General features: G+C 41.4%; 1 protein-coding gene and 1 long non-coding RNA gene across 2 annotated transcripts in view; one reads left to right on the top strand and one right to left on the bottom strand.

The window, feature by feature from the left end:
- Window positions 1–24,724, bottom strand: LOC135299410 (uncharacterized). The gene is made up of 3 exons (XR_010361391.1): window positions 24,272–24,724; window positions 519–607; window positions 1–112 (listed from the first exon to the last, which is right to left on the bottom strand). It is a non-coding gene; the product is annotated as an uncharacterized LOC135299410 (long non-coding RNA).
- NWD2 (NACHT and WD repeat domain containing 2) overlaps window positions 23,374–26,200 on the top strand; it is a 51,063-nt gene continuing 48,236 nt past the window's right edge. Inside the window, exon 1 of the mRNA XM_064418426.1 lies at window positions 23,374–24,323. Coding sequence (XP_064274496.1) covers window positions 24,173–24,323 — 151 coding nt within the window. The 5' untranslated portion in view covers window positions 23,374–24,172. The remainder of the gene's footprint in view (window positions 24,324–26,200) is intronic.

Raw genomic sequence — 26,200 nt, 5'->3', positions numbered from 1 at the left:
CCCACATGGCTGTGTTATTCTTACAGTCACTGCATCTGGATTATCTGTGCCAACTCTTCTGCTCTTTCAAGGCTTCATCTGTGATGTTTCTGTTTCAGCTATCAAAGGAATTCTGCAAATGTCAAGAACTGTTATGACCAACAGAGAAATCATTCTCCAACATGTTTTTTCCAGAATTTTATTAATGCAAATGATGATGGAAATTACTTATCTGCTTTCAAAAGGCATATGGGAGATTAAATCACAAACAGAGCATCATATCTCAATCTGGTTTTTATCAGTATTTGTCCTCATAGGTCAGAAAAATCTAAAATCAAAGCTGTTGCATGTTTCACAATGCAAAGTATAAGAAATCAAAATCTCACAATATGTAGTCCCACCTCAGATACTCTTTGGCCTTAATAACGTTTTATAAATTTTATTTATTTATTAATTCTACGGAATCTTCACAAAATAATAAAAATTGTCTTCTCAAAGATACAAAATGTCTAGAAAAAATGGGATGTGCTTTTTCTCACCTTCTTTTCCTAATGTAAATAGGAGGCAATGAAGATCAGCAGGAATATTTTGTTTAGGTTTCCTTCATTCATACACATGCCCACAAGACCTTAGAAGAAAAATGAAAATTAATGCTTGCCTTCAGATAGAATTTAAAGACACAAATATTCAGGACATGTCACTTTCATTCTTCAATTTCAGACCTACTCTTAACTGTTTACCTCCGTTTCCTCCACAGCCTGCAGGGAGAGATGGGCATGTTTAACCAGCTATTCACTTCATACATTCTAAAGACTCTCAGGATGCAATGTAGAGGAGATTTTCTCTCATTGGGAATTATGACAGCCCAAATGATTGTTTAAACTGGATATCTGACTTTTTAAAAAACTAACCCACGAAAATCCTACCTAAAACTCTTCCAGTTAGATTTTCATACAAGCTGCACAGAAAGCAATATAACAAACAATAGCTGACACACTTTATGTCATTTCCCAGTTATTATCAGTCAATAATACAGAATACCAATTGCAGAGAGTCTGAGGATCCGTCTCAGATATTTACCAACCATTGTACACATTTGTCAATGCCAGGTACACATCTGGTCGACCTGTATCAGAGAACAAGTTAGGAGGGACTTGAGTGAAGGCTGCCACCTCTTGGTGAACTAAACAGCACAAATTTTGCCTTATCTGCTGGTAAATGACACACCATAGGTATTGAGTTAAAATTCATCCATTCATAAGTCAGAAAGTCGGTGATAGATCCTTTATGTCTTACCAGTGCATGTTTTAATGTATGTTTGTGTGACACTAAAGAAAAAAGAAAAAACTAAATAATGCAGTCTTCCACAGAGGCCAAGATCACAAAATTTAAAACAAAAAAAAAGTGACTTTCATGACTTTTATGAGTTTCAGTTCTGACATACACCTAGACTGTCAAAGAGTAACACCAGTTTGGGTGGTGTTTTATATTCTAAACAGATGATATATCATGAATAGCATTAAAATGTCCCCTTAAATACATAGCATGTCAAATAAATACTGAGATATGTTAACATCCTTTTTTCCCCTCCAACTGAAATGTAAGATTGATTTGTAAAAAGTTGCCAATTTCTTTTTTTTTCTTCTGGTGCAATGTCACAATTTGAGTACTCCAGGCTTTTTCTCTTCCTTGGCAATTGTTCTGTAATATTGCTAAAATCCCCAAAGCAGCAAGAGCAGCAGTGCAAGAGTTGCTGCTGTTGCTGTTGTTTTTATCACAGACCTTTATATTGAATTAAATCCAATGATGACTCTGCAAAACCTCAATAAATATCAGCATCCATTTGAAATAACATTTGTCTTGTATTTTACAAATGTTATCTTGTCCAACTTGTCCTCATGTCTTACATGGGACAGCAATCTGACAGTGACATAATCCACATATTTTTCTTCATGTAAAATCCTACAAGGTAAATACAGCAATTTCAAATACCATTTATTTACCTCTGTTGAATTTTTGTTTGATGAAGAATGAACATTTTGACTCCTCTGGCCAATACTATGAGCAGAAAAATTAAATGAGAAGAGCAATTTAAAATTATACTTCTATTATAGTATGAAGCAAGTGCACAGTGCATTTATTGGTATGTGAATACAATTACCAGGATAGTGCTACTTTTACTGGCACTGTATTTTGTTTAAAAAGTCAGATGTAAGTACCTTCTCCCGACTATACAAAGTAATGCATTTGTATACCCATTGCAAGAAAAATCGAGAGGCCATTTTTTCAATGTGCAGTATTTAACCTGGGTTTCAGGTGTTAGATGGGGGCATGAAGGGAAGAAATGAGGTATTTTCAGACTTTGAACCAACATCCACTGCACTTAATGAGAGCCTCTCAAAGGAAGGTCCCCTTTTCCTCCACAGAGGAGCCATGGTTAAGTGGATAGTAGGTACCTAGTTAGTCTATAACCCTGTTTCAGGTAAATCTAAAGAGCACAGTCCCTGCAGAGGCCAGTACAGCTGGGGCCTGGGGTCAAGACACAAATGGTGGGTGGATTTATGCTCAGAATGGTGCTTGTTCTACAAACTACCATATTCGCTGTTCTGCTGGGATCAGCACTGCTAAAAGTTCCTGAAACATTTTTAAAATACCCCATTATAGCTGTTAAAGCCAACTACAGGAATTGAAAACTTTTTCCAGGTATCTGCAATGCTGACAGATCTCTTTATAAGCCTAAAAAGTTTTATCACATTAATTGCTTTGCAAAAGGCTCACTTTGACATTCCCCATTGGCTCCAAGTTTGTAGCTCACTGTCACATTAGGAAGTATATCCACTTCAGGGGTACCAGATATTTATGGAATAAAGAAAAATATTTTAGTATCAAAGAAGTATTTAAGCCTTTAACAGGACGGATTACCAGCTCTGTCTCCAAAGAGGTGTACAGACACATATAAATATTGTGGCTAAACTGACACTGAAGAATTACTCCCACAATAGGCATATCTCAAAGAACAGGAAATTAATTAATTTGCTCACAGTGCAAATAATTTTGCTTTCTACTACAGACCTAATTTAAGGAGCACAGTAAGTTCTGAAGCTAATTTTTTACAGAAGATCTGCACAGTATGATTTAGCTTAACAGTATCTAATTTGCCAGTAGTTTTTTTTTCCTATCTTCTGCAGAGCATTCCAACTTTTAAACAAAATCCTCAGCCAAAATTTTGTTTAGAGTAGAAAAATCATGAAAGAAACTTGAGTGTCCACATGACGAACTTGATTTTATAATAGCAAATACATTCCTAGGAGAATGAAACATTCATTGTAGCCTCTTAAACTCTGCTTTCTGAACTTCTAAGTATGAATTACTTCTAAAGACTGAATATCTCCCTAGCAGGCATTTTCATATTATATATGGATGGCTTGGTATGTTCTGCTACACACAGAACATACTCCAGAATATGTTCACTTGGCATAGGGATTATACGTCCTTCCCCATGGCTGGTCTCTGAGCATTGCCTATACCCCAACTCCACGTTCATATGTACCTACCAGAGCACAGTGTTACCACATAATAGATTTGGAGTCATCCAAGCACACAGTGAAAAATAGGACACAGTATAAAAACCGAGCTGGGATCAAGCCAGGTTTTCACCTGGCTTTTGGCCTCCTTTGTATTTGTCACTTGCTCTCTGGATACTTAATAAACCTTTTCCATCCTGTTCTGCTACCTCTCAATAAGGCTGACATTCTTCTCGTAAAAAGCTCAAACACTCTTTCCTCCCACAGGAGAGCTACAACTACCCTGTAAGTATTTGTTCTAAACAGACTGACATATTAGGGGCAACTTGAAAACGTGACAACCAGGGCATGCATGTAGTTTTAGTCTAACCACTTTCTTCAAAATTTTGCTCTAGTGCATGGACCTGTTCCATCTGGAAACAGATGATTTGAGTTTGGGAGGAATGGGTTGCTTCTGAGGGGTCAGCAGGTTCCTGGGTGGAAATGGGGGCGTTTGGTGATTTGACAGAAGGAACTACTTTTATCTTCAGAGCAAAATGAGTTTTCAGTGTAGAGATATGAGGAGTAAATGTATCATTCATATCTGAACAGGTGTTAAAAATCTTATCCCTCCAGCAATGCAGTAAAGTAGCTGTACTGTTATGTCACTGTGCTCCCACAGCAGAGTCACATCTATGGACAGTATGTCTGAAACGTTGCTATCTCTATTTTAAAATAATCTAGCATAGAATCAGAGCAGGAGCTCCAGACGCTGTCACCAACAGTTTGTGGTGTCTAGGTGGGTGAGTCAAAGATAATCCATATGGTGGTGATAATACAATATGGAACTTAAGCTTAAATCCTAACAAAACCTACAGTTATCTACTATAAGAATATTTTTTAAATCTGATTTTAGGTTCTTCAAAGAAACATGTTTAAATTATGGCGCACACCATTTATAATTAAATCTATAGAGAATCATCCTTGTTCATAATGTTCAGATATTCTGAATATCTGAATAATCTGAATATTTTTTGTTGGAAATTTCAAGGTTACTTTTCTCATAAAGTTTACATTCAATCTGACTAGACAAAGGCATGTAAATAACCCCAAAGTCATAGCACAGTGGCTTTCCCTATATAAAATATGTAAGTTGATTAAGTAATAACAGAGCCTCCAGATGTATGAAGATAATTACATGATATACCAACATTTCTCTGGTCGTCTTAGCCACTGCTCAGTAATTTTTAATATCAGCTTATCTTGTGCTTTGACTAGCTGTGAGCTGCCTGGACTAACAATAGTAGAGAGGATATTAATTTAGCACTGGAGATGCATGCTGTAGTTTGACCCAAATACATCCTATTGTTGAGGACTGCTTGGTGCAATTTTATGGCTTCTGTTACTTAGGAATTAAATTCAATGGAAATGTTCTGATGAATATTTGTCAGAAAATGTCAATGTGTGGAACACAAAATTTTATTTAAAATGTCTTGGACTTGACAACCTTTTGCCAAATGCTTGAGTGTTCTAGGCCTGAGTGTTTTAGGTCTTAGAGCCTATAGCAGAATCAAAATCCCTCCATGGTGTGCCTCTCCTCAGGACCTTCCCAAAGACAGGAGCACAGCTCTTTCAAGGTCCACATTTTCAGGGTTATCTTTTTATAAATAACCCAAGACTCTGGTTCTGCAGTGGAGCTGGGAATCAAAACCCCTCCCTCTAGCCAACACAAACCCTGCCATTTTAAACCACTCCTCAGTGAATTCAGCACCTGGCCAATATGAATTGGACAAGGGTTAGAGGTTCACAGAATATCTCCAAAGTGTAGTAAACATTTTTAATATTGAAAAAAACACAAATATTTTAAAACAATTTACTTGGTAACTTTTGAAAACAAGGTGGTTCCAGTCCAGTTCTTATCTGAAAAAAAAACCAAAAAACATCATATACTTACAGTGGGTAAGGACCCAGCCTTGATCAGTGACCTTGCTTACTAACAACATATTAATGGCTGCACCTCTGTACATGAGCAGCACATCTTGAAAAAGCATACATTTATGCCTACTTATCTGATTCTAGACCTGAGAACTTTAAAGACAGATGTTCCCCACTAAACAGAGAAAAAGACTCTCCCTTGCTTCTGAGAAATGTTAAGGAAGTTCTTGCAAGTAGAATGAATAGAAGATTCTTTAGACTTTACAGCATGGATGTGGAATGGAAACATTGATGGTTCCCTTATGATTTCATTGACCTTTGTGTCAGTAAGAGAACTCTTAAGATGGAGATACTCTTTAGTGAATAAAACCTGATTAAATTATTTTCAAGCCAGCTTGAAAAAATGAAAGCAGAAGGCACCTGCAGCAACTTTTCTACCTCAAATAAGCACAGGATAATAGAATAAGTATATTGATGCACTGAAAATATTACTTAATCTGATTCATGTGAGGAAGTCAAATTGCAATTACTATGGTGATCCATCTGAGCAGTGACCAGTTTAAAATGTGCATTTAAAATATAAGTTTTGGATTTGAAATCTGGTAGTACCTGCCTCTAACACAGACTTTCTCATCAGTTTAAGCAAACTAGTTGATACATCAATACAATCCTGTGCAAAATGAGGAGAGACTTACAAAAGTCACAGGAGCTCAGGAAAATATCCATTGAGAACTGCATAGTGTCCAGGAAACTTAATAAATCAGCTTCTGAGGGGTTTTTTTTGTAAATATGGTGGGGTTTTAATGAAAACTATCCTCACAAAGTATAATATGTAAGCAGACTTACTGATCATTCTTGCAGTTTTCATGTTTTCTGTACCTAGAAATAATGCATCAAATTCAAAGATATTAAAATGGTAGGAAAAAAATTCAGGATTAGAAAAGAAACATAATGGAAGTAGCAATCAAAACACATCACTTATGATTTTTACTTTTTCCCCAGTCTAACTGAGAATCTCTGAAGAATTACTATGTCTTATTTGAGGAATAAAAATGAAGCCTCTCTTCTGTGATTTATTTCTGTTGGGAATAGCATTAGAACTGATGTAATAGTTTAAACACACAAACTGTGTGCATAACAAACTGTGTGCGTACCTCTGAAAAGGAATATTTATATTCCATCTCCTCTAGAAGATCACAGTAATCACATGAGTTTTGCTTCAGCAAGCTCAATCCAACAAAAGTCTTCACTCTTCATCAAGACTACATGTGCCCCCTCTTTAACACCTGGATGTTCCCAGGTTAGATCCTCAGGCTCCCCTCCATCTTTCATCCTTCAAAGTGCTTTTTTTGCCTCACATCCTTCCATAACTCCTCTCTGAGACCCCTTCCTTGGGAACTGCTCTGGTATCTTCCTGCAACTGCCTTTTGCTGAGACATTTTTAACCAGAGAAAGGAAAATTATCTCAACCTTACCAGATGGGAGATAGTGATGGGATCAGGACACGGCCTCTCTGCAGTTTCCTACACTGACTGTCACTGTGGGAAGGTGGCTGCTACATCCTGAGGTTCTGAAGGCAAAATACCTCCAGGAAATACTATTATAGATATGTCAGATTTAAATAAGCAACAGAATATATCATTGACGTTCAGTCACAACATAAGGGCTGTCTGTAAATAAGTTAAACATTTCTGAGTCTGGACTGAGGAGCTCTTCCTACTCCTGTGCATTCAACCATCTTTCTCCTGCTCCTCCTGGAGGAACCTCTTTCCTCCTCCATAACCTCCTCTAGCTTGACTTTGCTAGCTACTTTACTTCTTTTTCTCGCTTTTTGTGTCTTGCCTTCTCATTGACATCCAAGGAACTGGTACTATCTTATCCTCTCAAATAAAATCCTTTTAACTCCAGTTTCTCTCTTCAGCTTTTGTTCCTACTATTATCAATGAATGTGACCTCTCTGCAAAAAGAATCAAACATACATTTGTGATTCCCCTTCATTTAAAACTCCTTTAAAAGGGAAGTAAACCTCTACTACTCTCTTTTTTGTTGTTTTGGAACTTTTCTGGAATACATCAACCAGATATACAAGTTTGGTTGTGAAGAGCCATTACAGTTTATACAAAATCGCAGATGTTCCATTTGATGAGCACTTAGTGAACATGTGTAAATACCTAGATGCCTGTACAGAAAAAAGTTGTGCAATGAAAATATCCTCTTCACCAGAATATTAAGTGCAAGCTTATGCTTGGCAGATCTCCTTATATTTTTATAGATATTTTAAAAGAACTTTCAGGAGATCCTGGATGAAAAAGCATTAAAAACTAATTCCAGTTCACAGAATCACAGAATCACAGAATTGAAAAACAGATAAGGTTGGAAGGGGCCACTGGAAGTTATCCAGTGCAACCTCCCTGCTCAACCAGGGTCATTCTAAATTACATTAGTCAGGACTGTGGGCAAAACCTATCTGGACAACCTGTGCCAGTGCTCAGTCACCTTTAAAGGTGACTTTAAAGAAGCTCTTCCTTATATTCAGGTGGAACTTCCTGTGCATCAGTTTGTGCCCACTATCTCTTGTCCATTTGTTTGGCACCTCTGAGCCTGCCTCCGTCCTCTTGACACCCTCTCTTCAGATACTTATATACAGTGATGAAGTCTCCTCTCAGTCGTCTCTTCTCAATGCTAAACACAGCCAGCTGCCTCAGCCTGTTCCTTAATCATCTTCGTAGCCCTTCACTGCCTCTTAGACTCACTCCAGGAGATCCATGTCCCTCTTGTACTGAGACCAGAGCTGGATACAGCACACCACATGAGGACTCACCAGGGCAGAGGCATCAAGACCTCATCAAGAGGGAGGATAGTAGCAGGCACAAACACTTTTAAGAAAACCTGCCACAGTCAAGGACATCAAATTTGCCTTGCTGAATGCTTCTCTTTATACCTGCTACCACAGCTCTATCCCAGAACTCCACAGCTGACAGAAAGCTCAGCTGTCACACCCAAGGGAAAGGCAGCAGCACACCCCTTTCACAGCACAGGGCACCATTGCTTCTGCTGCAATCACCTCACAGGCCTGGAGAGCTTTGTCCAAAATGTGATGCTATCTAGAGCTGGATGGAACTGCTGCTTCCACCCTCTCAAATGAGCACATTTAACCGTTCCTCTAGAAAACTTTTTCTATAGAAGATAGGACAGCCTGTGATATGACACTTGTTAAATTATGACTAGAAATTAAAGGAAACTAAATTAAGCAAAGTGTCAGATGAGACAGTAATCCACAGTTTGTTGAAAAAATCCTGGAAAGGATCCTCATTCTCCCTGTAAGAATATGAAATAATATAATCTACTTAAGCCCATGACACAGAGTTCCAGAATGCACAGTTCAGAAAACAAACAAAAGCTTGCTCTTTTTATTTTCTTTAATTATTATTTTTTTTCTTTTTTGTTTATTTTGGATAATTTTGGTTTTTGTCACCCAGTTTGGTGGAACTACTGAAGCTCTTTTTCTGCTCAACATTTGCCACTTTGTTTTGCTCAGTCCTAAACATTACCAGCCTTCTTTGCAAGTACACAGGGTCCTTTGTGACCACCAGGACATCCAGGAGGGCAGTCACTCTGTGAAGGCAAGTGTCCAGTGTGATATCATTCATTCTGCTCTAGGGTGTTTGTTTCTGGAATGCTGCCCAGTTACTTCTGACAAGCTGGTTATGTTGCAAGCCCAATAACGCGTTATGACACAACTAAAAATGAGGGGATTTTTCACTAATTTCTATTAATTTAAAAAGACTGATCCCAGTTGCTTCTTCTGTCCCCAAGAAAAGTGCATAATGAAGTCTACAGATTGTGCTGCTCAAACAGTAGGTTTTTCCTTTCATTTGGGCAAATAGCCAGGCAATGAAGAATTTCTTATCCAGAAGAACTAATGGCTGCCTCTGTCACCTTTTCCCTTCAATTATTTAGACTTCCTCCACACTTATGCTGGCTTCCTGCTGGCAGCAGTGTGGACTGTGTCTATTAATCATTAACTGTCATTGTGCTTTAAAAGAAGGAAGGTGAAAAGATTTTTTAAGAGCAGAAATAGACCTTTCTTTTTTTCTCGTGAAAAATAAATGACAGCTGTGTGCTACCTGGATTTACAGTATCTTCAAATATAGATTTTTTTTTTTTTTTTCTTAAGGAATAATTAACACCTTAGACAAATGAGAAAATTAGCTGATCCGAGTAAATACATATTCCAGGGCTTCCTTTTTCCTGCCACATCAAGGTTGGTAGCCTCTGATAAAGTTTAAAATCATCCTCTGCCATCGGCTCCAGGCAAATGTTAGAACAGGACTACTTTCTCTATGTAGCACTGAAGGCTTAGACCATTAAATCAGTGGGAAGCTGTCTCTTCCCAAGAAGCCCCTTCACTGTTTCCCAGGAACTCTCCCAAGAGCATGTGCTCTTTGGCTCCTGTAACAGACTTAAAAATCATTAATCTTAAACACTGTTAAGATCACCAGACGACTTTGTCCACTGTAGCAAAGAGTTCAAAGAAGGAACTGCTCATCTGCATCACCAAATCCCACCCTCCCTATGGTGTATGTATCCAGGAGGCCTCCTGGATTTTGGGAAATTGGACAGTGAGTTAATCCACCTGAAAGGAGCTTGAGATAAAACACAAGTGGTTCTGTAGTCCAATTATCTCAGGTCTAAAAAGACATAAGCAAGGCTGGGGGAAGCTATAGCCCACAGACTCCTTTGCTGAGTCTGGGTTTCCACACTCATCCCCATGAACTGAGAGGGAGCAGGCAAGTTTTTGGGGTGATGGCAAAACCTCTAGTCTGCACAAAACAGAGGAAGTGAACATCTACCACCAGAGATTACAAGCTGAGTTTTGGGCCAGATAGGAAGCATACCCTGCAGATGGTGCTTTTTATTGTGCCAATTGTCTTCTCTTATATAAACTAGCTTGGTTATAAAACTCCCCATAGCCCCAAGGGAAAATGACGTTCACATGGGGCATTCACATGAGAGGCATGTGCCGTGTCTCAGAAGGGTGCACAAACCATCCAAGACCCCTGAAGTGCCCCTTAGACACTGTTCTGAGGCCTCCCACCAGAGGACTGCACAATGCACAAATGCTACAACAGATCCAGTGCTGTAAAAGACAATGTAAATCTACCCCCAGGGAACGTGCTTGGGCATTGCCACCTGTACCTGAACATATCCTAACTCATTGAGCTCTGAGTTTTGCGGGACCCCCACCACTGAGAAGACCAGAAGATGACCAATGAGACACTACTGGATCTACAGAAGTGGTGACTATCTTTCTACTTAATTTGTCTTTCTGTCACTCTCTTTCTCTCCCCTACTCTCTCTGTTCCCTATTTCTTTCTACCTCTCTCTACCTCATATTTACTGTTAAATAAATAATCCCTACTATTGGCTTTGGCATATGGCCTTGTTTGCACCTTAATTCTGCCAAAGGCATCTCTAATATTGGGTCAGAATACCTCCTGTGCTATCCTTCCCTGTGCTATCCTTCCCTGTGCTATCCTTCCCATAGACAGGATCCTCCCCTGCACGTGCTCCCAAGTGACCTTCTCACTGACAAGAACACTCCAGGTCCAGATGATCTTTTCCTGAGCTTGGATTCCCCACAGCTTGTTTTCCTAGCAGTTCTTCCTTCCTCAGTTGTGTGCTACTCTGGAAGCCACAGGCAGAGCTGAATGCTGGCCTGCATCAGGCCAGAGAGAACAAGAGCATTCCCCAAGCCTTGAGCTTTAAGAACACATATAGCTCATGCCATGTCTGCAAACAGGAAAGCAGTCCAACATCCACTTCAATACATACTCTCAATTTTGGTTCTTAGAGACTGAAAAGCCACTATAAGCAGAAAATCACATCAAACTGCTGCTATCCACTGCACACTGTTTTTCACTGTTTTGAAATACACTACTGCCACATACCTGACACAGTCAGTCCAATAAATAATTCATTGTATCTCTCACTCCAGTGCTCTCCTACAGGGTCCAAGAAAACAGGATTTCAGAGAAAATAACATGTCCATTGAAGAAATGGCCATTTGAGTGTACATAATGAAAATCCCCCTTGACTTGTAGCACATCCTGACAGAGATGGAAGTCAGCCCCAGTTGGAGAGGCAGAAGTGAGGACTGAAGAGAGCTGAATCTATATGGCAAAAACAAAAATGTTATCATTGATCATCTTAGTGTGTCCTGAAAACACAGCAAGACTCTGAAATGTAACAGCTATAAGGTGCCATCTGTTTCTATACTGTTTAAAAATGTCCCCAAAGCCCTTAAGAGTACAAAAGTAAACAGCTTTATACGTTTCACTGTCATACATAATTGTTTGTGAGTAATAAGTTTATTAAATTTTGTGAGACTTTACTATTGCCAGACATTTTCAGTGCTGTTTTCTCTGAACAATCATGATAATACTGCACTCTGAACTGAAAACAGTTATTTGCTTAACAAATGATTCAGAACTGTGTTTTTATCTTCCGAACAGCTCAGCTGCCCATCTCCTTTGGAGAGCAGCAAGCAACCTCTATGACACCTTCTCTATAAAGAATGAAACTTTAATTCATTCCTAAATACAAGTCACACCTATGTCAAGAAACCTCTGTGCTGCTGATGTCCCAAAATACTGCCAAACTGTAGCCACATTACTTGCCAAGCAGTGCTGCAGAGGTGGACAGAAACAGCAATGCAAATAGCACCAGCACCTGCTCTGAGCTGCTAATGTTTCACACCTCAAGTTTGTGTCTTCAAAAAGAAACATTCAGTCTTAAAAACTCAGTTTTGGTGTTATACCTTGAAACAAAAATTGAAAAAGGGACACAATACAAACACACCATTTCAGGATGCAGTGTTTGTGAAAAATTCAAAAGACACTGCTGCTCAAGGGAACCATGAAGTGGAAATCACCAAGGAGGTGCCATGGTAACTTGTAACACCTATCTGCTCTCAGTGATTCAATGCTATAAGTTGAATTTAGCAGAGAATGTGGATCAAAATGCTATTTTCCAGGTGACGAGTTAAATGACATCTTATGCAGTTGTGTTATGACAGCACCAAAAGTAATCCTCTCAAGACTAGCAGACTCAAGTCCATTGTCCTGGCCAAATTCTGATTTGGCAAATTAGATTATTTCATTTTTTTTTAAATTCAAATCCTTCATCTTAAGTATCACAACTACTGAAATTTGTAATGGACATCCGGTGCAATCTGGAGGGTCCTATGCTTATATTTTTCTCATGATTTCTAATGCTTCCATCATTCCTGTAAGGCAAGGAGATACTACAGCTTGTATCTCAGCTCCCTCACAGCTTACTAATGAGGAAATGATGCATATAAACTTACTGTTAAACCTATTCAGTCATCAGCTGCAGCTTTGACTCTCTAGTTTCTACATATCCCTGGAAATAATTATTTTCTAAGGAAGGAGGCTCTCAGAAACCATAAGGCTGAATGACCTAAATTAGCAATTATGGAACTAAGGATTCAGCAGCAGCCAAAGATGCATCATGATCACCTGGAATTATATCCTTACATTTCTCAGATGAGCTAGTCCTAATTAACTTGTTTAGTCATTGCAAATGTTGACAGGCCTTGGAGTTAAATCCTGACACCTTGACCATACCTAATTCAGTAGAAAATTCCATCAGCAAATTGAAGAGAACACATAACACATATTTGAGGCCAAAAAAACTTAAAGGAAAACCATTTTACCTAACAGCATATTAAAATACACCACAACACATTTTTCAACACCCAGTAACAAACTGAAGCCTGCATACTTTGTCATGCATACAGCACTACAAAGACAAAAAATTACTGTAGGCATGAGAATTAGTGGGGTAAATACATTCGATGCCCTGCCTGGCCTGGAGGGAATCATCTTCCTGACTCAGATTTAATAATTTGTTTAACTGTATGTGCTTCATCCCAGTTCTAGCTCTGCTCTGTCTCCTACTGAAATCACCAATTGTGAGTATCCTCAAAGGAAGACACTTCTCCTCATCTTTTACATTTTTATGTGCTTTCATGAACAAATGAAATTGGGGGGGGTGTGATAAAATGCTTTCAATTGCTTAGAATTTTTTTTTTTTGGTAGAGAAAAAGTAAAACCAGCCACCTCAACTGAGACTCGAGGAGAATTTGGGGTTGGGCTCCCCAAACATGAACTGTCCCTTTGCATCTTCAGGCCTCACTTCTGTCAATAGAAGGCAGCTACAAAAAAGCCAATAAAGCAATTTCACACACTCCTACTGGGAGAACAAGCTCTAATTCTGAAGAAGAGGGAATTTATTATTTTTAGATTTTTTGTGGGTAGTTGGACACCTTAAAGCAAAGCTTTTACATACTTGTTTTATAAAAGATTTAAAGCCATCCAACTGGTTTCAGTTGGCATCCAGACAAACAAGAGAAAACTGTGTCTCTTGGAAGAGCATCTGCCAAGACTCTTACACAGGAAAACTAAAAAAGGAGTGATTGCACCCTTCAGGCAGCTCAACTGATAGGAAATATCAAGTGGCATGTAAAGCACACTTACCTGCTCACAGAGAACTTGGCAAAGATTGAGTCAGAGGTTGGTGCCTGGAGTTAAGCAGCCACTGAGTGTCCAGGCACTTGTCTCTGCCTGGTGCCTGCTGCTGCTCCCAACCAGCCCAAGGCTAACAGAGAGATTTTCTTCCAAAAAAACGAATGCAGAAAAGGCGCTGGTACATCATCTCACTCTAACAGCAACCTCAATGACTGTAGAGCTGGGAGCCCTGAAACATTTTTGTTGTTCCTCACAGGACAAAACGTGTCCTGTGAGGAACAGCTGAGGGAGCTGGGTTTGTTTAGCCTGGAAGAGGCTCAGGGTGGACAGACCTCTGCTCTCCACAAGCACCTGAGAGGAGGTTGTAGGGAGGTGGGGGCTGGTCTCTTCCAACATACCTACAGTGAGAGGAGTCGAGGAAATGACCTTAAGGTGAGACAGGGGAGATTCAGATTAGATATTAAAACAAAGGTTTCACTGCTAGGGTGTTCAGGCATTTGAATGGGTTGCCCATGAATGTGGTGGAGTCACATCCCTGGAGGTGTTGAAGACACATCTGGATCTGGCACTGGGTGATGTGGTTTAGGGATTACAGGGGCAGTGTTGGGTGGATGGCTGGACTTGATGACCTTAAAGGTCTCTTCCAACCCTGATGATTCTATAATTCTATTTTTGCATCTGCTGGTTTATACACACCTACACTGATGAAAGAAGAGACTGATGTAATTCCCTACAATAAGCAATGCATAGCTCATGGAAGAGAGTTACTGAATTATTTAAGTAGTTCAACAAATATGATTAACTGCCAAGAACAGACTAAACTATTCTTGCTTCTGTAAAAAAAAATTAAAATCATTTTACTGAAGCAATTAATCAAATGACCAATTCTTTTTGTGGATAAAGATTTTGAATTAAAATGCACCCTTGGCACCCTTGGATGATGATAGCTGTCTTCATGATTCTTCAGCAAATGTTTTTACATTTTTGAGGCTGCCTAAGGGCCTTCAGAACACTTCAGAGCACAGCACTGTACAACTGTGACATGGCAATGATTGCAAAACATGTCTGTGAAGACATTTGGTAATAAGGTACTCTGTGCTCCATCAACTTACAGAAATCACTATTAGCAACAGTAGACTAGACACAGAAATCCACTGCACCACTTCTGTGCCAGAATAATCAGATTCATGCAAAGACACTCCCTTTTGTTCTCACTACTAGCCTCCAAGATTAGGTATATTGTTCTGGACTTGGAAAGGTGGAAGTTTCCTTTTCCCCCAGCACAGCTGTAGTATCAATTCAGGATCCAGATGAAAAATGATGGCATATACTAAATAAGACTTTAAAAAGTGACAGATGCTTTTCCAGAACCCCTGCGGGTTAAACAAAGCTTAGCAACTTTTTTTTTTTTTTCCTTTATTTTGTTCTTAGCACTAAGAAGACAAATTAATGTTGTTGTTATAATCCTACTCCCCCAGGTCTTCATATGTCTAAAATAAACTTGCAATGTCAATAAATCCCATAAAATCACATTAACAATGGAGTGTAAATGGCATCATTTTCTATTAGCACAAACACATCAGAAAGCAGTGACTTTATTCTGCATGTAATGTACACAAATAAATAAATACATACACAGAAACACAAATGCAAAATCAAAATCAGATTGTTACATTTTATTCACCAGCAACCTTGCAACATGAATATTTTGACTTCTGCATCTAAAATTGACTTGCCACTTGGGCAGTAGGTAAATTTTACGTTCACTTAGAAGAAGAAAACACTCATGAAACCTGCACAGCAGATGGGCCTCTCTTAACTCAGCTGCAGACAGGCACATTCTCCCTAGGCTCAGCCTCTCCTAATTTCTGTTTCGGATATGATTCCAAGATTCCTTGCCACAACAATTTATGCAAAAGCAGTGACACAGAAACTTGGACAGGCTCTCAGAGAAACATCTCAGCCTTCTGTCCCTCCTCTTCCTTTACTTTCTGGTTTGTATTTGGATTGCATTTCCTCAGAGACAGTGCAATGTGTGTCTTATTTGCTGCCATAAGTAACTTCTAGACCCAGAAGCCTTTAGGTCCATCTCAAATGTCGTAATCATATGGGAGTTTACCATGCTTGCCACCACTAGCAGTATATATTCCAGAAGACTAAGGCTCCTTTTCACTGTCCTAGGAGAAGTGTCTGTCAGGGGGGAGCAGGGGCCACCCCACTGCCCTTGCTGAAAGGGAAGAATGAAGTAAAATAGGGAACTGGGGAGAAGAGAAGCTCAAAACAGCTAAGGGAAGTCACAAGCCCCAGAAAGCACAGGGAGAGATGAAATAAAAGTAAGTGGTTGGCCAAAAAAATTAGGACAAGGCGGGGAAAGGAGGGAGAGGAACAACAAAGGGACACTCACATTGCACAAAAAGCGGACCCGTAGCTAGAAGAAGGGAAAAACAGGTGTTGGGCAATGGAAAGGGACAAACATATTGGACAGGAATCTGGGAGATGTATGAAAGAGCTGGTTAAGACAAGCAGAATGGGATAACGAAATGGGGAGTAGAGTAGGATAAAGTCCCTAGGGAAGCAGACCAAATATGTGAGAAGACTCCAAGGGTGGACTAAGGAGGGAAAGTGTGGCTTAATGAGTAAGTTAAAAGCACTTGGGAGCATATTTTGCCTATTTTATTGTAACTACCTTTAAGGATGATGCGGGACCATAAAATAAAGCAGATTGCAAATTTATTTTTAGCTGAGGTTAGGAATGGGACAAGGAATTAAAGGAAAGCACCAATTTTTTTTTTCACAGCTAAGAAAGTGAACATTGCAGAGGGGGAGGGAATGACATTTTGTCCTGGCTCCTACCCCAGATTTCCTATGATGCTAATTAAGTAATTTAAATTGTCAGGGGTGGTCATTAACTCTAGGTTCTTCATTTTCTGGGAACCTGACTTGGAAGACCTAAGGCTGATACACAAAAACACTGAACACTCTCAGCTATAACCAAAGCTGATAAAAAAATCATCCCTTTTACTGAGTATCTAATAGCAGTTACTCTGAAAAAATGCAGTCCTTGCTGTCTCAGAGAGGGCATCCAAAATTAATTGATACTTTAGGTGTTAGTTTTCCTGTGCTTCAGAGGAACAAGTTTGCTTCAATAAAGAAACATGAAACTTCCTCTGGCTTGGGTGTTACTCAGCTCTTGGAAATGCTTATATACTTTCTAACTTAGGAAATTACATGGGACCCTTCACAAGTTAAAAATCTGCTTCTAACAGGGTCTTCACAGTGACCTGCAAGCATGTCTCCAAACACACCCTGACAAAGAGCTGAAAACTGTTCATTAAATGAACACCCCTCTTTTCTGCACTGAGTTATGAAAAGGGATTGTAAAAGAGAGTGATGGGTCAGTTAATTACAGGTTGCTAAAACACTTATGTGCAACAAGGTAAAATTTAAAGGCATATGGGCAAATTTGAATTTATTACTGCATACTCCATGTGAATTTAGTTATCCATACATCCTTGTGTGTCTTTTGTGTGTACATGTGTGTATGCACCTATGCTTGGTTAGTGTACATCTACATATGTGTGCAAGAGAACTCTAACTCTGCATGAATTAAAAGGCTTCTTTTAATCTTCCAGTAGAAACTAACACACACCAAAAAAAAAATCATGTTATTTTAGGTCTGAAGAACCTTTTTAATTAAGTGTAAGATTAGACAAAACCATATATGTGCTGTAGCCACTTAGAATATTAGAGAAAAGGCTATGTTTGCCTTGCTCAGTACCAAAGAAAACAGAAAATTTCTAACGGAGATTTTAAAAAAATATCCACACCAAAAAAACATAAACAAACAAAAAAACCCCAAGGTGCAGACCTCTTCAATTTCCAGTCCATTGTCAAGCCAGGGGTCAAGGCAGATTCCCAGGTGGCAGAATTTAGACTAAAATAACTAAAACTTGGAAGTGGATATGAAGTACAGCTGTGCTTACAAAGGTACAAACCCAATCATGTATTAACCTCTCTCTTTTCCTTGAAATACAAAATAATCTGTGTATTTTACAGATGCATAATCACATTGCTTGACTGGTCCTGAAAGCCAGGATTGCTCTTATTCCTCCACATTTGTAAATCATATTCTAGGCTGGAGTCCTCTCCTTAGCATTTGTGAAAGTGATTTGACAACCTAACACGTATCCCATTACTACATATTCAAAAGCAAAATAACAAAAGGGAAAATCTAAAAGAAAAAACTTTAGGAAATTGTGCAAAGAACACTGAGAAGTTAGCACAATTTTATGACAAGCTCAGCCACAAGAAAAATGTATTCCTGGATTAAAAATATGGAATCTCAAACTTGTCCTTGTTTTATGAAACCCAAGTTTAGCATCCTCTTTTGGATGAAGTAATGTAGGTGTTACAAAGCGTAAGAACATTCCAGTGGGCCAATGTGGGATAATCTGGCTCCCCTAAATCTCCTTTGGATGACACAGTGATTGACTAAAATTGCAAAGTCTAATGAAATGTAGTATGTTTTCCAAATTCTTATTACTTCTGATGAGACTAGATTGTCTGTTTTTTTGTAATCCATACACATTTCCTTTCTTTCTATTACAGACCTTGATGTGTGGTGAAGGCTGACCTAGCAATGCTTTCAGGGCATGCCTTTGGATGGCACGACAAACCAACTGAGAACCTAAAGCAAACCAATACAGTGTCACCTCAGTCCCTGCAGTCAGCTCACAAATCTCTGCTGCTCCAAGCAGCTCCTCTAAAAAGCAGTAGGGCAAAATGACTGTCATTCCTGACAGGTTCTCTGTTACAGCTTGTTAACCATGTGGTCAGAGGTACTGGTCTCCACCGAGTCTATTAGCAAAGCCTGATACAGCAACCTATTCACAGCATGGAAGAGACCCATCCCAAAAGTCTAGAGGTGTCAGAGCACAATCAGTGGAGCAAAGGATTTTTAGCACCCAAAACTGGATGGAAAATGGAAGCCTATATCAAGTAGTGTTAACTGAACCCTGAGATGGCAGTAAAAGGTCCAAATAGCAATCCAGTACCCATGTAAGATTTACTAAGACATGTCTTATTTCTTGCAATCAGTTTCTTGACATAAATATAAACTCAGTAAGTCTCAGCAGCTTGTCATTCCTAATTTGAAAGGCTAATAATAACAAGGGGATTTTTAGTGAAGCATGAATTTTGTGAGCTCTCTAGTCTCAGCACATCTGTCCCTACTCTCCTGCCAATCTAACCATTTTGGCAAAAGCAATACAGCACTGTCAAGAAAAAGGAACAGAGGAGGAGCATATAAAGTTTAGTTTCTCCACTTAGTTGCAGCAGCAGCAAGTTGAAGCAGAGACAAGCACAAAGAGATGGGATGTTCAGACAGCCATGGCTCCTGTAGTAGGAGCTTGCTCAGTCTCAGCACATCAGCACCTTGAGGCGAACGGTGCCTGGGGAATGCACTTGAGTCCTCATTAAGCTGCCAAAAACAGGCACAGAGTCACAGGGTCTCGTTCTTGCTTAGAATGTGATTTTATTGCCTCCTTCTGTCTGTCGCTCTAGGCAACTGCCTTCATTGCCTGCTCGTAAAACTGGGCCAGCTTGCTAGGGAGCAGCAAAGTAACACTTTGAGTTACTACTTCACCAGATGATGTAACTCTACACAGGAATCTTTTAATTTCCACACGAAAGATGAGATACTGGTCAATTTGCAAACCTTGATTTTTGACCTGATTTTAAAACTTTGCCCTCCCAACTCCTGCAAATAGTTACTGGTTTGGAATGAAGACAATAGCAGGGTTGCACATGGAGCCCCTAGCAGAACCAGGCTCTAAATATCTGAGGAGAACTGATGGGTATTTTAGGTATATACCACAGTGCCTGTATTTTAGTGCATGGCAAAACACTTTACTTGAAAGATATAAATAAAACCCTTCAACTATTGTGACCCTGTCACATACTTGGCATAGGATTTCCAAAGTGCCAGCTACAGGTATGCCTTCAAAAGGAGTATTGAGCCTGTCTCCACTGACAGCACTGAGACTGAAATTGAACTACTCCAAGTGCTTTCGTACACCCCACTATATGCTGAAATATTAGAACACATATGAACAAGAACATAAATTTAGCTTGCAGACAGAATAAGTGTTTCTCATAGTTAAGTTTGCATCACAACACCACCTGTGGCATATCACTCAGGTTACTTCCAAAGTTCTTCAACATAGTAGAACTGATCTGTAATGCTCATTTTCAAACAACTTGACTCAGAAAGTTGGCTTTAACTTGCAAACCCATATCATGCTGGGTTTAAGCCAAACAACTTCGTGCATTTCTTGCTGACCATGATGGATGTGAATCAGGAGTACTGAACTGTTCTTCCTACCTTCAGTATCTTACCATTTCCTGTGGGACTACTCAAGAAATAAAGCACCACTCTATTTGAATTACAGCAGGATCAAACCATCAGGAATAACTAGACTTCATGTGTTTTACCATTCTGTAGCTCCATTTAAATGTAATTCAACTCAGAGCAAATAAGCACAGAAGGATAACCAGAACGTTGTTGAAAGGGAAAAAACATACACCAAGTGCATATGTGCAAAGATTCCCTGCTACTATGCAGATTTATTGTTCTTCAGGATCAAGCCATGTTTATATGAAGTGATTGCAGAATTATAGATTGTTTTTACTCCTGTTTGATACAAGGAGACTTCCTGCACTAACTTTAATGACAGACACTGTAGATCTGCTGCAAGTACAACAAAGTCAGGGTGAAAGTTTGGGGATCATGCCTTCAGGCAATGCTCTACCATCATCCACAGGACAAGAACCTCTGCCCAGGTGGCTTCCACATAACTAGTGTGGGGACTCAAATACAGACACTGATTTTAACATATCACTTCTAAAAGAACAATTTAAAAACATGTTATTCAACATGAAACAGGATCATTTTGATGTACGTTTATAATGAACACAGAAGAACCCTAGACATGATTTTTATTTCGGTTTACATAATGGTTTTTTGATATTGCTTTATTTTTTTGAATTAACAAAATAATTATTTTTAATTTGAGAAAAGCTACTAACTAATCTCCCAACTGAGTTCACCCAGAGTGCTTTCATGCTGATAAAGTCACAGGTACAGCAATAAATTAGTTTCTCTGTAGTCATCTCTTTATCCTCTCCATTTCAGGCTCACTGTACTTCATTCCCAGCATTTTATATTCACAGGTGCTAAAGCTTAGGACATTGAGCCCCAAACACAAACAGATTGAAGCCAGGCAGCAGAAGAGATTACCACTCTGAGGCATCTGTCCATTTCAGCTTTCACAGAGGTGGCAGCTACCGTGACAGGAAGCTGAGTCATGCATAAAGGCAATCCAGTGCACAGATCAAAATAGTAATATAGATCAGCACAGGTTCTGAGCTGCACAGTGGCAGCCTGCAAGCTGCACGGACTACCTGCTTCATATGCAACACAGCTATGCCTGCCACCAGCACAGCATCAGCCAGGCAACAAACAGACAGGGTGAACAGCTGGAAGTGATACGCCTGGTCCCATTTCATTCAGCCTGGGTTCATGAAACAACATGTTCAGTTAAAAGCTGATGTTGTTGTCAATGCTGTCAAAGACAAAATTTCAAAAGAATTCAAATTATGCAAACTCAAGTTTTCAATTTAGTAAAGATGACTGCCAAAAAGAGTATTAAAAAACCACTGCATTATGGCTGGCATGGTGAAGGGGTAGATCAATGAGCCTCATCTTCCAAATAAGCTGTCTGAGAAAATGATGATAACACTAAGGCAGCAGCAATATGAAGTGATAGTCTCTGCATCCTTACCAGGAGCTGCTTCCACAAGTAAATTCCTACCTAAGAACTGCCTAGTAGTTTATGCAGGAGTAGCAATGGAGATGGCCCAGCTGAGAGTTAGGCTCAGCAAAGTACATAAGACATAACTCAGCCCACACTATAAATCATTTCCTTTGTGCACTCATTAACTGTCGGCAGCCTCAAGGAGCTGCTTTTCATCTCTGTATTAGAGAAATTACCTGTTCATGACACCAGCCAGAAAAAGGCACGCCTAAGCGTATTGGCTACACAAAGGCTAAGGGAAGTGCAGATAAGACCAACAGTCTTGTAGGCAGTGACATATATGAAGCCTCATTTCCTAGGGAATTGCATCTCATGACTGTCAGATTTTTAAACTGAATTATAGCAAAGCTTCAGGCTTGTCTTAAACAGAGCATCAGAGAATCCAGAGAGAAGATAAATATGCATGTCTACCATGACAGGCTTCAAGTGAGATTAGCTCCTTATTGGACACTGCTGAATCCTACAGGAATACATTTGGATTAAAAGTGGGATTTTTCCAGTTCCTGGACATTCAGTTCCCAACAGTCCCACAACCCTTCTGCCCAATGCTGACGTTTCAATATTAATGGTTGAAATATATCCTGCATATTTTTTCTTTTTGTACATAAGCACCTTCTCCCATGCCCAGCTATGTTCACAGAATTTAGAGAAATGTTCTTTCTTTGAGAACTGATACCTCAAAATATACCTCTCTATTTCATTTGTTTGCAATCAGTCCAAAATTTATGGGGTGCAGAACTAACAAAGCAACAGCAAGCAAACAGCACCAAATTTACTCCTTGATACTCACATGCAAATACACACGGGATGCAATTCTACATAAGCCATATTTCTTTAAGAAATCAGGATTTTTTTTAAACAAATCTGCTCATCAGTACTTAAGGAACCCATCTGGCTGTCACCTTCGTTTCTGAAGCAGAGCTGAGCAGTTTGCTTTCGCCTACTTTAGTAGCATTGCCTCTGCGAAAGCCAGCTCAGGCTCCCCTACTGCTGCCACAGCGGGCAACTCGTCCGGCTGGGACCACGGCAGCGCCGGGGGTAACGCAACCGAGCACAGGTCTTAAATACTGCGTTTAAAACACAGTAAGACTGTTTCGTGTACATTGTACATACTGTATTGTATATCTGGAAATAGACAAATCAGCTTTGTACCAGTTACAGCACATGAAATGTATAAACACCACCCGCCTTAAAGACTTTTGTCACCAGCCTTTCAAACACGGACAAACACCTGCAGAGTGTTTGACAAATCCCTGTGTCTAAGTCTCCATCCTCCCCGCTAGAAAGGACTCCCAACAGACCCTCCAGGCTGCCTACAGCCCCGTGCCCACCCCTCCCCTGCCCCCCCAGCCCCTCCTCTCCGCCCTGCTGCCGTGTCCCTGCCTGCCCGCCCCTCCCGGGGAGGTTTCTAAACTCCGAGCTCGCCCAGGGGCCGCCGCTCCGCTCCGCGCCGCCCTCCGGCGGGGCCCGGCCGCCGCCCCCGCCCGCCCCCGCGCTCGGCGGAGCCGCGGCCCGACCCCGCCGCCCTCCTGAATATTTCATCGGCGCTGCCCGACGGGATGCCCCGCCACTGACTGCTGCAAAGGGACCGCATCCCGCCGGCGGCGCGTCTCGCTGCTTCCTGTCTCTTTCATTCTTCAAACCGCAGCTTTTCATTTATTCCGATAAATAAATAACTGATTAAAAACAAAGGAAAGAAAAAAGCAGCAAGAGCATCTCTCCTTTGTATCTGAGCAGGTGGGACTCCTGTGCAGGAGATTACGGAACGCAACACAAGAAGGGCTCTGAACTCTTCCGAGTCCAAAGGATGAGCCGGCAGCAGTTTTCCTATAAAAATCCGATCCCGGGGCTGTGACACACTCGGAGGAGCGAAGGCGCCGTCAGCCTCAGCGGAGGCGTCCCCGCTTTGGACGCCGCAAGCCCTCGCAGGCGGAGGGCGAACCGGAGCGACTCGCCGGCCGGACCGCGCTCCCGGCGCGCAGCCTCCCGCCGCTCTCCGCGGCCGGCCGGGCGGCGCTGGGGGTCCGGCTGCCGCCGCCGCGCCCGGCTCCGCTCCGCCGCAAACTTTTCTGCCCGCGCCCTCCTCGCCGCCGGCCGCCGCAAGGGAGCGGCGCGGGGGCGGTCGGCGCATCGTCGCCTCGCTCCCCCCGCGCTCCGGCGCCGGGCGGCGGCCACAGCCCCAGCCGCACCGCCGCTGCCGCGGAGGCAGGCGGCGGCCCCGGGCAGCCCGAGGGTCCGTATGGCCGCTGCCCTTCAGCCGGTGGCGAGAGCTGCCGGCGCCGCCGCGGCGCTCCGGGGGCTGCTCTGAGCCGGCGGCTCGCCCTGCGGGATGTGGCCGGCCGGGGCGGGCGGCAGGCTGCCCTGCCCGCGGGACGCGGCGCTGCGGCGGGCGGCGTTCTCCGGCAACCTCTCTGCGCTGCCGTCCCACCTGGTGCCGAGCGGCAGGAGCGTCCGCGTCTTCATCAGCGCCAACCCCGAAGGTAACCGCGGCTGCCGCGCCCGCCCCGCAGCTCCCCCTGCCGCCCGCAGCGCCCGCGCCGCTCCCCGGCCGCGCTCCGCCGCCGCTGCTCCCGGGCACCCCCGCTCAAGGGCCGGGACCGGCTCCTGGCCCTCTCCGCAGCGGACGGCCGGGGCCCCTCCGTCCCGGCGGGGTCAAGCCGGGGCGCCGGGCCGGGCCCAGGCGTGTGGGCAGCGGGCTTGTGGGGCGGGCTTTGCCGGGTGTGGGTGTACGAGCTCGGAGCGGGGTTCGGAGGCACCGGTGTACGTCGCTCCTTAAGTTTTATGTCTGTAAATGACACGCCTGAAAGGCACCGGGGCGCGGGGCATCCTCTCGTTTTTGCGCTCTCGGAGCTGCAGGGCACTCGGGCATCTGGAGTCACGGAAACGGGGTGCCTTCTAGCGAAGGGGAGGCTTTTCAGGGGGGATGTTTTGAAGAGCTCTCCTGGGGGGTTTGGTTAATAAGAGTTTCCGGTATATTTTATAGCACAATGAATGCAGGTCTTAGCCGACTGAGGCTACAGCTAAGGTGATCCTTTGATCCCGCCTATACTCTGCTTCCAAGGAAGCACGCCTTGAAACCTGCAGTTTAAGCTTAATAAAGTCGGGGTCGTATACCCAGTACCTGAATTAATTAGGCATCCTGCTGTTTAAAGCCTATTTTTAAAATTACCCTTTGATTCGAGGAATTTGCATACATTCAGGAGGTGTCATTCCCACATGTAAGATGGGAGTTGCTGAAGCATATTCCCACTTGAAGCACGGAAATAATAAATTAAGCATTCACACTTGTGACGTTACTTGTCTGTAAAAAAAGGAGCCCACTGTATTCACAATTATCTTTCACACCACCACCCACCACCTTCCCCCCAACACTTCTAATTCAACAATACTGTCACCTTTTATGCAAACATCAGAGTTCTGAAAATCATGCCTGAAACGACAAAATAGTTTGAACTTTGAAGTGAAAATTGTCTTGGCACAAGTACTTACAGGAGTATGAGAAATAGTGCTCACAAGCAAAAAAACTAGGCATAGTGCTGCTTTGAAGAACTCCCACACCTCCAGCACTTCTTACTTGCTTTCAACACAAGGAAACACTCTGGTCTCATATTCAACATCCCTGTTTGTTTAAAAAGATGACCTTCTTTAAGCAGGGCATGGAAATGTTTGCAGTTTATTGCTGCAATCCAAGCAGAGAGATATAAAAATAGTGATAATTGAAAAAAAAATCTATTTGGCTCTGAAAGAAAATTACTGTGGATTTTAGAAAAACTGAAACTCTGAAAGAAAATTACTGTGGATCATTAGAAATGGATTTATGCCAGCATTGCCTTAACGGGGAAGCTGCTGATGCCTGTGCATTTGATGTGAATGGCATTTAGGGTAGCTTGATATGTTAGCTGGTTATTTGCTAAAATAGAAAACCCACTTAACTCATTCTGAAGGTTGAGATTCAAAGCCATATATATCAATTTCCAGGATTTTATCCTGGAACTGTAATTTGAAAATACCACCTTTGAAAAAAATCCCAACACTGAAAGAAAACAATTCAAACATTTTAGGATTGTTTACATTATCTTTCTTGTAGTCTCACATGGTCACAATGATTAACACTCCTCATGTCAAATATTTTATCTGTGACATTGCTCCTGCTTTTAAAAATTATTTTAAGATTTAAAATTTTAAAATTTCAGAGTGGCTACAGGTTTTGTTTATGTACATTTAAGGACTCTTAATGATAGGAGCAACCATTACTAGTTATTCTTGGTAACTGTTGTTGAAATATTACTGACTAAATGTGACTTTTGAAAAAGGAAACATGGATAAACAAGGAATTAGCCTATAATGTGGTTTAGAC

The sequence above is a fragment of the Passer domesticus genome, chromosome 4, assembly GCF_036417665.1.
Source record: "Passer domesticus isolate bPasDom1 chromosome 4, bPasDom1.hap1, whole genome shotgun sequence".
Classification (NCBI taxonomy): Eukaryota; Metazoa; Chordata; class Aves; order Passeriformes; family Passeridae; genus Passer; species Passer domesticus.
Note: the sequence above shows the minus strand (reverse complement) of the source record. Positions and strands in the feature narration are given on the sequence as shown.